Below are 11,804 nucleotides of genomic sequence, written 5' to 3'. Positions count from 1 at the left end.
TGCAGATCTTCTCCAAGTCATTAAGGTTTCGAGGCTGACGTTTGGCAACTCGAACCTTCAGCTCCCTCCACAGATTTTCTATGGGTTAAGGTCTGGAGACTGGCTAGGCCACTCCAGGACCTTAATGTGCTTCTTCTTGAGCCATTCCTTTGTTGCCTTGGCCGTGTGTTTTGGGTCATTGTCATGCTGGAATACCCATCCACGACCCATTTTCAATGCCCTGGCTGAGGGAAGGAGGTTCTCACCCAAGGTGTGATGGTACATGGCCCCGTCCATCGTCCCTTTGATGCGGTGAAGTTGTCCTGTCCCCTTGGCAGAAAAACACCCCCAAAGCATAATGTTTCCACCTCCATGTTTGACGGTGGGGATGGTGTTCTTGGGGTCATAGGCAGCATTCCTCCTCCTCCAAACACGGCGAGTTGAGTTGATGCCAAAGAGCTCGATTTTGTCTCATCTGACCACAACACTTTCACCCAGTTCTCCTCTGAATCATTCAGATGATCATTGGCAAACTTCAGACGGCCCTGTATATGTGCTTTCTTGAGCAGGGGGACCTTGCGGGCGCTGCAGGATTTCAGTCCTTTACGGCGTAGTGTGTTACCAATTGTTTTCTTGGTGACTATGGTCCCAGCTGCCTTGAGATCATTGACAAGATCCTCCCGTGTAGTTCTGGGCTGATTCCTCACCGTTCTCATGATCATTGCAACTCCACGAGGGAGATTGACAGGTCTTTTGTGTTTCTTCCATTTGCGAATAATCGCACCAACTGTTGTCACCTTCTCACCAAGCTGCTTGGCAATGGTCTTGAAGCCCATTCCAGCCTTGTGTAGGTCTACAATCTTGTCCCTGACATCCTTGGAGAGCTCTTTGGTCTTGGCCATGGAGGAGAGTTTGGAATCTGATTGATTGATTGCTTCTGTGGACAGGTGTCTTTTAGACAGGTAACAAACTGAGATTAGGAGCACTCCCTTTAAGAGTGTGCTCCTAATCTCAGCTCGTTACCTGTATAAAAGACACCTGGGAGCCAGAAATATTTTTGATTAAGAGGGGGTCAAATACTTATTTCCCTCATTAAAATGCTAATCAATTTATAACATTTTTGACATGCGTTTTTCTGGATTTTTTTGTTGATTCTGTCTCTCACTGTTCAAATAAACCTACCATTAAAATTATAGACTGATCATTTCTTTGTCAGTGGGCAAACGTACAAAATCAGCAGGGGATCAAATACTTTTTTCCCTCACTGTATATTGAAGCAACATCTCAAGACATCAGTCAGGAAGTTAAAGCTTGGTCGCAAATAGGTCTTCCAAATGGACAATGACCCCAAGCATACTTCCAAAGTTGTGGCAAAATGGCTTTAGGACAACAAAGTCAAGGTATTGGAGTGGCCATCACAAAGCCCTGACGTCAATCCTATAGAAAATGTGTGGGCAGAACTGAAAAAGCATGTGCGAGCAAGGAGGCCTATAAACCTGACTCAGTTACAACAGCTCTGTCAGGAGGAATGGGCCAAAATTCACCCAACTTATTTAGGGAAGCTTGTGGAAGGCTACCCGAAACGTTTATCCCAAGTTAAACAATTTATAGGCAATGCTACCAAATACTAATTGAGTGTATGTAAACTTCTGACCCACTGGGAATGTGATCAAAGAAATAAAAGCTTAAATAAATCATGCTCTCTACTATTATTCTGACATTTCACATTCTTAAAATAAAGTGGTGATCCTAACTGACCTAAAACAGGGAATTCTTACTAGGATAAAATGTCAGGAATTGTGAAAAACTGAGTTGAAATGTATTTGGCTAAGGTGTATGTAAACTTCAGACTTCAACTGTAGGTCCTGGATGGCAGGAAGCTTGGCTCCAAGTCTAGGTCCAAAAGGCTTCTTAACAGCTTCTAATCCCAAGCCATAAGACTTCTGAACAGCTAATCATGGCTACCCGGACTATTTGCATTGCCCCCCCACCCCCTCTTTTACGCTGCTGCTACTCTGTTTATTATCTTATGCATAGTCACTTTAACTCTACCCACATGTACATACTACCTCAATTACCTCGACTAACCGGTGCCCCCGCACATTGACTCTGTACCGTTACCCCCTGTATATAGCCTCCCTAGTGTTATTTTATTTTACTACTGCTCTTTAATTATTTGCTATTTTTATTTTTTACTTATCTATTTTTTCTTATTTTCTTAAAAACTGCATTGTTGGTTAAGGGCTTGTCAGTAAGCATTTCACTGTAAGGTCCACACCTGTTGTATTCGGCGCATGTGGCAAATAAAATTTGATTTGATTTGGGATTTGATGTACTGGGCCGTACGCACTACCCTCTGTAGCGCCTTACGGTCAGATGCCGAGCAGTTGCCATACCAGGCGGTGATGCAACCGGTCAGGATGCTCTCGATGGTGCAGCTGTAGAACTTTTTCAGGATCTGAGGACCCATGCCTAATCTTTTCAGTCTCCTGAGGGGGAAAAGGTGTTGTCGTGCCCTCTTCACGACTGTCTTGGTGTGTTTGGACAATGATAGTTTGTTGGTGATGTGGACACCAAGGAACTTGAAACTCTCGACCCACTCAACTACAGCCCTGTCGATGTTAATGGGGGCCTGTTTGGCCCGCCTTTTCCTGTAGTCCACAATCACCTCCTTTGTCTTGCTCACATTGAGGGATAGGTTGTTGTCCTGGCACCACACTGCCAGGTCTCTGACCTCCTCCCTATAGGCTGTCTCATCATTGTCGGTGATCAGGCCTACCACTGTTGTGTCATCAGCAAACTTTAATGATGGTGTTGGAGTCGTGTTTGGTCACGCAGTCGTGGGTGAACAGGGAGTACAGGAGGGGACTAAGCACGCACCCCTGAGGGGCCCCAGTGTTGAGGATCAGCGTGGCAGATGTGTTGTTGCCTACCCTTACCACCTGGGGGCGGCCCGTCAGGAAGTCCAGGATCCAGTTGCAGAGGGAGGTGTTTAGTCCCAGGGTCCTTAGCTTAGCGATCTCCTGAGTGGCGCAGTGGTCTAAGGCAGTGCCACTAGAGATCTTGGTTCGAATCCAGGCTCTGTCGTAGCCGGCCGCGACCGGGAGACCCATGGGGCAGCGCACAATTGGCCCAGGGTAGGGGAGGGAATGGCCGGCAGGGATATAGCTCAGTTGGTAGAGCATGGTGTTTGCAACGCCAGGGTTGTGGGTTTGATTCCCACGGGGGGCCAGTATAAAAATAAAAATAACTTTTAAAATAATGTATGCACTCACTAACTGTAAGTTGCTCTGGATAAGAGCATCTGCTAAATCAAAAAAAATGTATATTTGTGGGCACTATGGTGTTGAACGCTGCTTTAGTGTTGCTTGCCTCGAAGCGAGCATAAAAGGCATTTAGCTCATCTGGTAGGCTCGCGTCACTGGGCAGCTCGCGGCTGGGTTTCTCTTTGTAGTCCGTAATAGTTTTCAAGCCCTGCCACATCCGACGAGCATCAGAGCCGGTGTACTAGGAGTCAATCTTTATCCTGTATTGACGCTTTGCCTGTTTGATGGTTCATCTGAGGGCGTAGCGGGATTTCTTATAAACGTCCGGATTAGTGTCCCGCTCCTTTAAAACATCATAATATAATAGCAAATGCTCATAATATGATAATAGTTATTTTTTTGTTTAATTAAGGGGTGGTAGCACCTGTCAGTTGTCACAATAAAATTTGAAATACAGTGCCTGCTGCTGTAACTGGTGTGAAATGGTTGGCTAGTTAGCGGTAAGCGCTAGTGGCATGCCAATCGGTGATGTCACCCTCTCTGAGACCTCGAAGTAGTTGCTTCATTTGCTCTGGTTGCTGCTCTGCAAGGGCCGCGGCTTTTGTGGGGCTTTGGGTAACGATGCGAGGGTGACTGTTGTCGATGTGTGTAGGGGGTCCCTGATTCAATCCCAGGTTGGGGTGAGGAAAGGGACGAAAGCAATACTGTTACACCGCTGCCTACCTCACATCATCACATTGGTTTCCTGACATTTTATTTTATTTTTATTTCACCTTTTTTTAACCAGGTAGGCCAGTTGAGAACAAGTTCTCATTTACAACTGCGACCTGGCCAAGATAAAGCAAAGCAGTGCGATAAAAACAACAACACAGAGTTACATATGGGGTAAACAAAACATAAAGTAAAAAATACAACAGAAAATATATATACAGTGTGTGCGAATGTAGTAAGTTATGGAGGTAAGGCAATAAATAGGCCATAGTGCAAAAGATGATGTGCAAATAGAGATACTGGAGTGCAAATTAGCAAAATAAATAACAATATGGGGATGAGGTAGTTGGGTGGACTAATTTCAGAATGGCTGTGTACAGGTGCAGTGATCGGTAAGCTGCTCTGACAACTGATGCTTAATGTTAGTGAGGGAGATAAGAGTCTCCAGGTTCAGAGATTTTTGCAGTTCGTTCCAGTCATTGGCAGCAGAGAACTGGAAGGAATGGCGGCCAAAGGAGGTCTTGGCTTTGGGGACGACCAGTGAGATATACCTGCTGGAGCACAGACTACGGGTGGGTGTTGCTATGGTGACCAGTGAGCTAAGATAAGACAGGGATTTGCCTAGCAGTGATTTATAGATGACCTGGAGCCAGTGGGTTTGGCGACGAATATGTAGTGTGAGGGCCAGCCAACAAGAGCGTACAGGTCACAGTGGTGGGTAGTATATGGGGCTTTGGTGACAAAACGGATGGCACTGTGATAGACTACATCCAATTTGCTGAGTAGAGTGTTGGAGGCTATTTTGTAAATGACATCGCCGAAGTCAAGGATCGGTAGGATAGTCAGTTTTACGAGGGCATGTTTGGTAGCATGAGTGAAGGAGGCTTTGTTGCGAAATAGGAAGCCGATTCTAGATCTAACTTTTGATTGGAGATGCTTAATGTGAGTCTGGAAGGAGAGTTTACAGTCTAACCAGACACCTAGGTATTTGTAGTTGTCCACATACTCTAGGTCAGACCCACCGAGAGTAGTGATTCTAGTCGGGTGGGCGGGTGCAAGCAGCGTTCGGTTGAAGAGCATGCATTTAGTTTTACTAGTGTTTAAGAACAGTTGGAGGCTACGGAAGGAGTGTTGTATGGCGTTGAAGCTCGTTTGGAGGTTTGTTAACACAGTGTCCAATGAAGGGCCAGATGTATACAAAATGTTGTCGTCTGCATAGAGGTGGATCCGAGCGTCACCAGCAGCAAGAGCGACATTATTGATATACACAGAGAATAGAGTCGGCCCGAGAATTGAACCCTGTGGCACCCCCATAGAGACTGCCAGAGGTCCAGACAACAGGCCCTCCGATTTTACCCATTGAACTCTATCTGAGAAGTAGTTGGTGAACCAGGCGAGGCAGTCATTTGAGAAACTAAGGCTATTTAGTCTTCCAATAAGAATGCGGTGGTTGACAGAGTCGAAAGCCTTGGCCAGGTCGATGAAGATGGCTGCGCAGTACTGTCTTTTATCGATCGCGGTTATATTATCGTTTAGGAGCGTGGCTGAGGTGCACCCATGACCAGCTCGGAAACCGGATTGCATAGCGGTGGGATTCTAAATGGTCGGTGATCTGTTTGTTAACTTGGCTTTCAAAGACTTTCAAAAGGCAGGGCAGGATGGATATAGGTCTGTAACCGTTTGTATTTAGAGTGTCACCCCCTTTGAAGAGGGGGATGACCGCGGCAGTTTTCCAATCTCTGGGGATCTCAGACGTTATGAAAGAGAGGTTGAACAGGCTAGTAACAGGGGTTGTGACAATTTCGGCGGCTAATTTTAGAAAGAAAGGGTCCAGATTGTCTAGCCCAGCTTATTTGTAGGGGTCCAGATTTTGCAGCTCTTTCAGAACATCAGCTGTCTAAATTTGTGTGAAGGAGAAGCGGGGGGGGCATGGGCAAGTTGCAGCGGAGGGTGCAGAGCTGGTGGCTGGGTTAGTGGTAGCCAGGTGGAAAGCATGGCCAGCCGTAGCAAAATGCTTGTTGAAATTCTCGATTATTGTAGATTTATCGGTGGTGATAGTGTTTCCTAGCCTCAGTGCAGTGGGCAGTTGGGAGGAGGTGCTCTTATTCTCCATGGACTTTACAGTGTCCCAAAACTTTTTGGAGTTAGTGCTACAGGATGCAAATTTCTGTTTGAAAAAGCTAGCCTTTCATTTCATAACTGATTGTGTATATTGGTTCCTGACTTCCCTGAAAAGATGCATATCACGGGGGGCTGTTCGATGTTAATGCAGTACGCCACAGGATGTTTTTGTGCTGGTCAAGGGCAGTCAAGTCTGAGGAGAACCAGGGGCTATATCTGTTCTTAGTTCTGAATTTTTTGAATGGGGCATGCTTACTTAAGATTGAGAGGAAAGCACTTTTAAAGAACAACCAGGCATCCTCTACTGACGGAATGAGGTCAATATCCATCCAGGATACCCGGGCCAGGTCAATTAGAAAGGACTGCTCGTTAAAGTGTTTTAGGGAGCGTTTGACAGTGATGAAGGGTGGTCGTTTGACCGTGGACCCATTACGGACGCAGGCAATAAGGCAGTGATCGCTGAGATCCTGGTTGAAGACAGCGGAGGTGTATTTAGAGGGTAAATTTGTCAGGATGATATCTATGAGGGTGCCCATGTTTACAGATTTAGGGTTGTACCTGGTATGTTCGTTGATAATTTGTGTGAGATTGAGGGCATCTAGTTTAGATTGTAGGTTGGCCTGGGCACAGACCTGGATAGTATGATAGCCTGCAGAGCTCTATCTCTACAGTAGATTGCAACCCCACCCCCTTTGGCAGTTCTATCGAGATGGAAAATGGTGTAGTTGGGGATGGACATTTCTGAATTTTTGGTGACCTTCCTAAGCCAGGATTCAGACACTGCTAGAACATCAGGGTTGGCGGAGTGTGCTAACTCAAACTTAGGGAGGAGGCTTCTGATGTTAATGTGCAAGAAACCAAGGCTTTTACGGTTACAGAAGTCAACAAATGATAACGCCTGGGGAGTAGGAGTGATACTGGGGGCTACAGGGCCTGGGTTAACCTCTACATCACCAGAGGAACAGAGGACGAGTAGAATAAGGATACGGCTAAAGGCTTTAAGAACTGGTCTTCTAGTCCGTTGGGTACAGAGAAAAAAAGGGGCAACATTCCGGGCGTTGTAGAATAGATTCAGGGCATTATGTACAGACAAGGATATGAGTACAGTGGAGGTAAACCTAAGCGTTGGGTAACGATGAAAGAGATAGCATCACTAGAGGCGCCGATTGAGTCAGTCTCCACGTGTATGGGGGGTGGGACAAAGGAGCTATCTAAGGCAGGTTGAGCTGGACTGGGGGCTCTACAGTGAAATAGTACAATAAGAAATAACCGAAACAGCAATAAGCAAGGCATATTGACATGGGAGAGAGGCATAAAGCAATCACAGGTGTTATTCGAGAGAGCTAAGACAACAGCTGGTAATGGCGACAAAGTTTGGGCTGAGGCTAAACATAAACAGGATGCGGTACCGTATAAAGGAACAATCCAGCAGGCATCAGCTGTATAGCTGAGTTATCATAAGGTCCGGTGAACAGCAATAGGAGAGTTCGGAGGTAGTTCGGGGGCTGCTACAGCACTGGCGAGCAAGAGGCATGGCTTGCGTGTGCTAGCGGGCCGGGGCTAGCAGATGGATCTTCGTGGTCGACGTCGTAAAGGGAAGCCTGTTGAAACCACATCAGACAATTTCGTCGGCAGACCAGTCTTGTTGGATCGGCGGGGCTTCGTGTCAACACTAGGAGGTCCCGTCCAGTTGACAGAGAGGTAGATAGCCGGGAGATGGACCTGGCTCGAGGCTAGCTCAAGGGTAACGGGTGCTTGCTAAGGGGCAATGGTAATTAGCCAACGACAACAGCCATTCGGTTGCAGCTAGCTAGTTGCGATGATCCGGTGCTAGGGTCCAGTGATTTCGGCAGAAAATCCGATATGCTCTGGGTCGATAGCACGCTGTGCAGACTGGCCGACAAATTGTCCAGGCTAGAGCTAGAGCTGGCTGGTGGGTAGTGCAGGCCACGGACAATGGTGAAGACACTAACGGTGGCTAATAGCAAGTAGCTAGCTGGCTACCACAGCCATTCGGTTGCAGCTAGACTAGTTTCAGCTTAAGTTTCTTGATAAAAGTTATAAAGAAATAATAGAATCCTTTCCACGTTGGGTGGGGCGGGTTGCAGGAAAGTATATTTAGTTAAAGAATGAAAAGTAAAATTGAGAAATATATACAAAATAGACAAAAAACTTAAAAAACCTGGCTATTTACACAAGGACACTACAGAAAACACGACCACACTGCTACGCCATCTTGGATTCACATACAGTGCAGTCCAAAAGTGCAGTCCAAAAGTATTTGGACAGTGACACATTTTTGTTGTTGTTTTAGTCTGTACTCCAGCACTGAAATTATACAATGACTATAAATTTAAAGTGCAGACTGACAGCTTTAATTTGAGGGTATTTTCATTCATATCAGGGGTACGGTTTAGAAATTACAGCACTTTTTAGGGAACCAAATGTATTTGGATAAATTATTTGTGCCTCTGTAACTTTCTCACTTATAATTTTTCACAATTCATTAATGATGAACCATAATCATGGTAGAATCCACATTAATGTAGAATTGTTTAGAAACATATAATATTTTTATTTACAATAAAAGTGTCTCCAGAATGACATAATACATTATTTACCATTAATTTCCATTTGGCACAAAATAATCTGAAACACAACCAAAACAAACTGCAAATGCATCCAGCAAGTCATTGCGTGCTAGGAATATAGTACCAAATAGGCTAGCGGTACTACTTTTGATTACTTTAATACACATATAAGTGAATTTGTCCAAATGCTTTTGGTTCCCTAAAATGGAGGGTATATGTACATAAAGTGATGCAATTTCTAAATGGTTCACTGACCCAATATGGATGAAGATACCCTCAAATTAAAGCTGACAGTCTGCACTTTAACCTCATAGTCTTTGTATCAAATCCAGTGCTGGAGTACAGAGCCAAAACAACAACAAAAATGTGTCACTGTCCTCACTGTATATTACTAGAGGACATCTTGAATGATGTCTCTGTAGTTGCTTTGTCACATGAAATTAGACGTGATAAAGCAAGACTAGTCAAATGAGTCTACTAGTGATGGGCAGCCTAGTAGACTGGGACCGTTTTCAGTTGTATGCCACTGCCATCTACTGCTAAAGACCCTCTCCTTTATAAAACAATCTCAAATTCCACCAATGGTGGAGGTTGTAGTTATAGTAGCTAGCTAGGCAAGTAAAGGCAGGGATTTCACCTCACGCATAATTTACCGGCTACTATATCATCTTGAATCAGATACAATATCTCTTCAGGCTCGTTTTGACTGATGATCTGTCGCATTTTGATTCAGGCATGTAAACATCTCATTATTAAATAGACTTGATATAAAATAGGTATCCTAATAGTACACATGTGCTATTGCCCTAAATTGTGTATTTTCAATAATGTTTATTTAAATGTAGCTACATTTACAATACGTCAAATTTACGGCGAGAAAACAACCCCAAACCGGCATTTTAGTATCCACCTCTGGGGTCCTGCAAGGAGACGTTGCCGCGGAGGTTTCTGGGCTTCTTTCTTTCTAGCCTGGGATCGTAATCTGCAAAGATGGGTACGTAAATGTTCTATTTTGAACGGAACGTTTACAAAATATATCAATGTATTGTCTACCTTGACATGGAATTTGAATGACCTTTTTACCAATTTCGTTATAATCGTGGCAGAACAGGATGTATTTATAGACATTCTCTAACTTTTACCGCCGCCAACTAGTGCGAACTCCGCAACGTGGAGACGGCCATAACATGCAGTTAGTCCTGGCCAGCTCTTCCCTGCTCATTCGTTTCAGGCACCAAACATTTATGTAGCCAGTTACCCGAGTTTTGGTTACAAAGTTATTGAAATGGATGTATTTGGCCGCGAACTGTGCTTAAACAATTTGGTTAAAGTTAATTAAATTATTTTAAAATTAACTTAATTGTTAGCTAGCTGCTACAGTGCTAACCGCACTTGATGCGGTGTTCATGTCCGGATATCTTCGCTAGCTACCGGTATTTGCCTGAGTGACCAAACAATGTTTTGTTTTACAATATTATTCCATAAAAAGCTAGATGGCTACCATTTTAACGATTTACTTTGTATCCCTTAAGGAAAGTGTCGCGGTCTGCGTACAGCCAGGAAGCTGCGTAACCACCGTCGTGAGCAGAGATGGCACGATAAACAGTACAAAAAGGCCCATCTCGGCACTGCCCTGAAGGCTAACCCCTTCGGAGGCGCTTCCCACGCCAAGGGAATCGTACTTGAGAAAGTGTAAGTACATCACAACACCCCTGATGTCCTCACTAATGATCAGCTTCCGTATTCAGAAAGTGTCTTGTCTGGAGTGCAGATTAGTTTTCAGGTCCTCTCACCTGTCCCATTTAATCTTATTCAGCATAATCTAAAACCCAAAACAGATTATAGTTCAGCAGCCCTGCTACTCTGGGACACGTTAATACAGACCCTAATGTCTTCTCTGAGTATCAGTCATGTATAATGCACTGAATGCCATGTCATCCTGTATGCCAGTTCCAAATGTTTCTCTCCCTGTCTTACAGTGGTGTTGAAGCTAAGCAGCCCAACTCCGCCATTAGGAAGTGTGTCAGGGTCCAGCTCATCAAGAATGGCAAGAAGATCACCGCCTTTGTCCCCAATGATGGTTGCTTGAACTTCATCGAGGTAAGAGTCAACTAGTCAGCCTGGGGCCCAAGCATTTTTCCAAAGTAGTGTTTTTTAGTTATATGTTCTGGATTGCCTAGAACTCAGTACAAGAAGTGATGGAGTCAATTCAACTACTATACTTTTTTTTATTTACATCCACTATGTAAAGGGTCTGGCTGATGCAGTTTAGTGTCAATAAACTGTGCCTGATATCCACTAACAAATGCAAGACTCCCCATAAATAACAGTGCTGCCTAAATATTTGATGTGTGACCTGTATATATTGAATTTAGGAGCACCAATGCGCCTAGAAAAATTAAGATTTTAGCTGTAATCCTAATATTGCGTTATTTATTAATTCCATTCTACTTTTTAGATCGGTGCATTGTCTATTGTTAGATATTTTTCATTGTGTGCCTGAAATACTTTGTGCCTGCATTTTTTCAATTTAGGCGCACACGTGCTCCTTGTAAAAATAAAAATTCAGCATAGAGCCCTGAATAATCTAAGCATAAATATATGGTGTGAGGTAGTCTGGGACAATATTTATGGTATTCAAAGATGCATCTTGCATGCTATACATGTTGTGTGTATTCAGTTTGTTTCCCTTGGTCTTTCAGGAAAACGACGAAGTTCTGGTGGCAGGATTCGGACGTAAGGGACACGCCGTCGGTGATATCCCCGGTGTACGTTTCAAGGTGGTCAAAGTGGCTAACGTCTCCCTGCTGGCCCTCTACAAAGGCAAGAAGGAGAGACCCAGATCATAGACCGTTCTGATTGCGAAATCAATAAAATATGTTTTCACAATTCCAGTCGGTTTGTTGCGCATTTTGTTGTGATTTTGATATTTTAGTTGAACCTTGTTGCAGAGATGGGAAACTCTGGTGGTCCTCAGAAGTGTATGGTGTTTTTTGTTCCTTTTCCAAATCACCATGTGATTTAGACCTGGGATACCAGGTGTATTGTGTGCCCTTGAAAGAATCAGCTGACATTTTGGCCCCAGAGGACTGAAGTTGCCCGTCCTGGTTCCTGATCTGTTTGAGGGGCTTCTCTG

The 11,804-nt window shown here is 44.4% G+C and overlaps 1 protein-coding gene across 1 annotated transcript; it reads left to right on the top strand.

The window, feature by feature from the left end:
• Nucleotides 1-9,580: 9,580 nt before the first annotated feature.
• On the top strand, nucleotides 9,581-11,562 carry LOC311138680 (small ribosomal subunit protein uS12). The gene is made up of 4 exons (XM_084173468.1): nucleotides 9,581-9,662; nucleotides 10,201-10,360; nucleotides 10,648-10,768; nucleotides 11,371-11,562. The coding sequence occupies exons 1-4, from the start codon at nucleotides 9,659-9,661 to the stop codon at nucleotides 11,515-11,517; spliced, it is 432 nt and encodes a 143-aa protein (XP_084029594.1). The 5' UTR covers nucleotides 9,581-9,658; the 3' UTR covers nucleotides 11,518-11,562.
• The last annotated feature ends 242 nt before the right edge of the window (nucleotides 11,563-11,804 follow it).

This window comes from Coregonus lavaretus, assembly GCF_964263955.1.
Source record: "Coregonus lavaretus genome assembly, chromosome: 12".
Lineage (NCBI taxonomy): Eukaryota > Metazoa > Chordata > Actinopteri > Salmoniformes > Salmonidae > Coregonus > Coregonus lavaretus.
The sequence above is the reverse complement of the archived record's forward strand: the minus strand, read 5'-3'. Positions and strand labels throughout refer to the sequence as shown.